The 5,266-nt window shown below is 32.5% G+C and overlaps 1 protein-coding gene across 1 annotated transcript; it reads left to right on the top strand.

The window, feature by feature from the left end:
* Positions 1-468: 468 nt before the first annotated feature.
* Positions 469-888, top strand: LOC135609310 (RING-H2 finger protein ATL70-like). The gene has a single exon (XM_065102419.1). It carries the CDS (start codon positions 469-471, stop codon positions 886-888), a length of 420 nt encoding a protein of 139 aa, XP_064958491.1.
* The last annotated feature ends 4,378 nt before the right edge of the window (positions 889-5,266 follow it).

Raw genomic sequence — 5,266 nt, 5'->3', positions numbered from 1 at the left:
ATTGAATTGGTAGGCAAAGGACACCATAGCTTTAGTCATTGAGAATATGATATTGATTCTCTACCTCAGCTATTCGGAGAATACAAAACTCATCCTATGCGATAAGAGCTCTCCACGTGTGATAATAAACGGTATGTGATTGCGCTTGAATAACATTGATTTATGATTGATTATATTAGTAATATAATTTTAATTTATATTTATCTTTATATCAGCCCCTTGAGAGTGCTACCGACGAGACTTGCTTGGGTGGAGAAGCATTCCCTCATCGCTAAGTGGCATCACCGAGAAATTCTAGTGTTTGATGATGACTCGTAGTTCAACTTGATAGAGCTTCTTTATTATCTTTTTAGACAGTCGTTTTACTTCCCCTTTCACTGTGCTTGATGAGCAGCGGCCACGGTGACGGGGCCTGGCGGTTTCTGTTGCATATACATCAACTCCACAACAAACCCACCGTCGGAAGGGATGACTGGCACAGGCGACGCTGTCCTCGTTTCCTTCATGATCATGCTGGTCATAATAACCTACTTCTGCACCGAGTGGACGATCATGACCTTGAACCCGCAGTTCGGTCTTGAGGCGGTGGCGGCGCCGACCAACGTCGAGGTCGGTATCGACCAGGCTACGCTGATGCGCTACCCGAGGGTGACGTACTCGCAAGCCAACCTGGACGACAAGGGCACCACCGCTAGTTGTTGTTGCATATGTTTGTACGACTTCGAGGACACCGACGTCCTGCGGCTGCTGCCGCAGTGCGGACACCCCTTCCACCTCGACTGTGTCGACCCGTGGCTGCGGTCGCACTCGTCGTGCCCCATTTGCCGCTCCTTTGCGGCGCCTCGGGCCGAGGTCGTGTCATCGACGCAGCCAACACGGTCGCAGTGAACGTAAACATATATTTAATTTCATAAACGTGAAGATTATTGAAATTAAACTTGTTATGGTATCATAAAAAACGTGAAAAGTTATTGAAATTAAACTTGTTCTGATATCATAAAGAAATTCATTTTATCAAGGTAATGGATTCATTGCATCAACAAAAAAATATAAAAGTATAAACTAAATTAACTATTGATTCTTTAAAAGATTTTTTAAATATTTTATTTTAAATGTAATTAATATAATATATAAATGAGGATTATATAAACTATATATGTTGGGTTATGAAATAAGAGTTTTTGAAGTTGTACGGTGAAAGATAGAAAATTTAGCATTTGTCCTAATCGTATGGTAGCTCTATCTCTTCTCCTTATTTATTTTAATATTTGGCATCAGAGCTCAAGTTAAGCTATGACTTCTTTCCTAAGTACCATCCAACTCAATATCTCTAGATTGATAAAAAAAAATTATGATATACGATGCATCCAAATGAAGATTTTTTCTAGGCTCTCAAGATATATAGGAGTTTGTAGAAGATGGATTTGTTAAACCAAGTCCAGTAAATGAAGGAGCAATGATATAGAAGTAACACAATAACATGAAGATGGAAGGAAGAAGGAGAATAAAGCTTTATTCACGATTTATCAAGGGCTTGATGATATAATATTTAAGATCATCACTTTGGCAAATACTTCCAAAAGAGACTTAGAAAATGCTTGAAAGATCATTCTATAGTGTGGATAAGGTAAAAAAAGCTTCCAAGCTAAGTTTGAAAAATTATATAAGATCATTTCTATTATGATGAAATGGTGAATAAATAAGTGATCAAAGAGTAATAGAAAAAAATACTAAGATATCTAAATCCAAAGTTTGATTTATTGCTATAACGATTGAAGGGTCTAAAGATTTATAACAAATATCTTTAGAATAATCAATGAGTTCTCTTGAAGTTCATGAACAAAGGCTTATAAAAAGAGGAGAAGAAAAATCTACAGAGCAAGCATCGTAAACTAAGCTTACTCTTAAAATAGAAGTGAATCAAAATCTCAAAAAGGAAGAGGTTGCCGAAATCAAACTAATCAAGAATCTTAAAATAATAAAGGTGATGGAGAAAATTCTAACCAAAGAGGCCAAGGTTATAGTTGAGGATGTGGCCAAGGCCTTGGATGTGGTAGAAATTTTAAGAGGTTTGAAAAATAATGCCATGTTTGTATGGACACTGCTCATTTGAATATTATTATAATCTTAACAATCATGGTGATAAGACAAATTTTATTGAAAAAGAAAAGAACAAAATTAAGTTTTGCTAATGACTTATGATAATTTGAAGGAAGATCAATCTATGACATGGTATCTAGGTATAGGAGCTTCAAATCACATGTATGGTATCAAAAAATTATTTTTGAAAATGATTACAAGTTATTTCGGGAATATTACATTTGGTGATCTATCTCAAAAACTAGTAACGGGCAAAGGTAAATTTTTTCTTGGACTCAATAATGGCAAATAATTATGCATTTCAGATGTTTATTTATTTTTTCTGATATAAAAAATAATATTCTAAGCTTAGAACAATTACTTGAAAAAGATTATAAAATTGAGATGAAATATATAGCACTTTTAATTCATGATAAGAATAAAACATTAATAGAATGTTTCATTTGTGTTTATGTATTTTTGATTGATCAAATTGTTTTAAAGTTAATATTAAGGATATTTCTATATTATGACATCTTAAATATGTTCACTTAAACTTTGAGGCTTTAAAACTTATAGAGAAGTTTAATATGATGACAAGGATGCCGAGAATAGCAAGAATTGATCGCCCATCAAAGTTATATGAAGTATGTGTCATGGGCAAGCAAGAAAGAAAATATTTCAAATTAAGAAGTACAAAAAGAGCATGACATCGACTTGATCTAGTGCACTCAAATATTTGTGGCCCTATCAGCCCTGTATCACTTAGAGGAAGTATATATTTTCTTACCTTCATTGATGATCATAGTAGCAAATCTTAGGTTTACATATTAAAGGAAAAGAAATAAATCTAAACAAATTCAAAGAATTTAAGGATTTGGTGGAAAGACAAAATTGTCGTAAGATTAAATGTTTAAGAATAGATAAGGATGGTGAATACATATCAAATAAATTTAAAAAAATTATAGAAATAATAAAATTTTACATCAATTTATTATGTTATATACACCTCAACAAAATGGTATCTCAAAAAGAAAAAATAGGACTATACTTAATATGGTATGATGTATGTTAAAATAAAGAAGAATTCCTAAAAAATTTTAGAGAGATACTATTGCTTATATAGTTTATTTATTTAACAGGTTTCTGACAATGCGAATTGATAATGTTACATTGGAAGAAGTATGGAGCTTACAAAAACCAAGAGTCGATCATTTAAGAATTTTTAAAAATATTGCATTTGCTAAGATACCAGAAGAAAAAAGAATAAAATTTGAGGATAAAAATTAGAAATACATCTTGTTAGATTATGCTGAGAATTATAGTGGCTACAAACTCTATAATCCTATCACAAACAAAGTTGTGATGCCAGGATATATTGAGTTTAATGAATAATAAATTTAGAACTGGAAAAGTAATAAGTAGCATAAGAAAGTTATGACTTTAGAATATGACACCGAGTTAATAAGGAAAGTGGAAGTAAATCAATTAATCCAACTTATTATAAAAATCTAGCTAGATGTTTAAGATATTTGATGTGCACTTGACCTAATATACTATTTGGAGTTGGTTTAACAAGTAGATACGGAAGCTCCTAAGACATCTTATTTGAATGTCGTCAAAAGAATTTTATGAAATATTAAAGGGACAATTGAGTATAAAATATTTTATTCATTATCTAAAAGGTTGGAACTTATTGGATATAGTAACAATGATCAGGTTGAAAGCTACAATAATTGGAATAGCATAGTTGGATTTGTATTATATCTTATTTTGGTGAAGCTACATTCACATTGTCTTTCAAAAAATAATATATCGTTGCTCTATCAAGTCGTGAAGCAATATATAATAGCATCTTCTTTTATTTATCATGCAATATGACTAAGAAGATTACTTCCAAAACTTTATTTATTGCCTTAACTAAGAATCCAATCTATCATGAAAGATCGAAGCATTTTGATATAATATTTCATTTTATGAGAGATAATATCGAAAACAAAGAAGTGAAGTTACTTCATGTCAAGACAATGAATAAGTGATCGATATAATTATAGAATCTTTCAAATTTGAAATATTTCAATAACTTCGAAAAAAAAAAAACTTGACATGTAAACAAGTTTACGGAGAGAGACTGTTTGAATTGAACTTGTTAATGTATCATAAAAAGATTCATTGTATCAAGAGAGAAGTTCATTGCAAACACATAATGACAAACCAAATTGACTATAAATTATTGGAAGGATTTATTTGAAAAGAGTAATTTATTTCAAATATAATTAATATAATACATCTATGAGGACTATATAAATTCAATATATTGGGTGCACAGAGTTTTTAAAATTGTAAAGAATTTTGAGTGAAAGATATAATATTTTACTTTATTATAATTTTCTTTTATGATAGCTCCATCTCTTTCTTCTTATCTATTTAGTGATGCAGCAACAGGCACTCGGTGGCGTAGGATACTTGGTAATACTCGTCTGGCTTACGGTGTAGATACTGTAACCGAGAGAATTCAGGTACGCATAACCTTGCTTCCACGTAGTCGTGCCTCGCTTTCTCATGCTTTCTGTGAGTTTATCTTCCCCTCATTTCAAGTCAAACAAACATCTGCACATAAAATTACATTTAGCAGGCAAATGGCCATTAATTAGTTAATTAGGTTCGTGGATGGCTTGTTCTTGTTGTTGTTATACCGATTTCGTGGATTGGAAGGTTGATATTGAGACGACTTGACATCAAGAAAGCCGCCTCAGATGTTGAGCTGAGCTTAGAGATGACGTGCCCGTGTTTCACTTTTCCGTCTTCATTCCCCATTTTTCTTGGAGGCACAGTCAACGTAGAGAAAAATATTGAGCAATTATGAGTTATATAAATTCAGTGATGACCATTGACTGTTCTCGTTCTTGAATGATGCACACCGTGGCCATGTGTTATAAACTTGATGTGATGCAATGAGCTTGTTTAATCACTCGATTTGTCTTCTAGTTTAGGACCCAAAAAAAAACCCAATCTGGTATACCATAAGAAAGGCACTAAACATTCAGTCAGCGTAATACTTGATGGCATATTATTGTACTCGAGACTTTGGTTTTGCTTGTCAAGGAAGAAATCAATTGTTTACATCAGATAAATATTCATTTTTGTTCTTCAGGCAGCCTGTGAAGCTTCCAGTGAGTAACCAGTG

This window comes from Musa acuminata, chromosome BXJ2-4 (genome assembly GCF_036884655.1).
Source record: "Musa acuminata AAA Group cultivar baxijiao chromosome BXJ2-4, Cavendish_Baxijiao_AAA, whole genome shotgun sequence".
NCBI classification, from domain to species: domain Eukaryota; kingdom Viridiplantae; phylum Streptophyta; class Magnoliopsida; order Zingiberales; family Musaceae; genus Musa; species Musa acuminata.
Note: the sequence above shows the minus strand (reverse complement) of the source record. Positions and strands in the feature narration are given on the sequence as shown.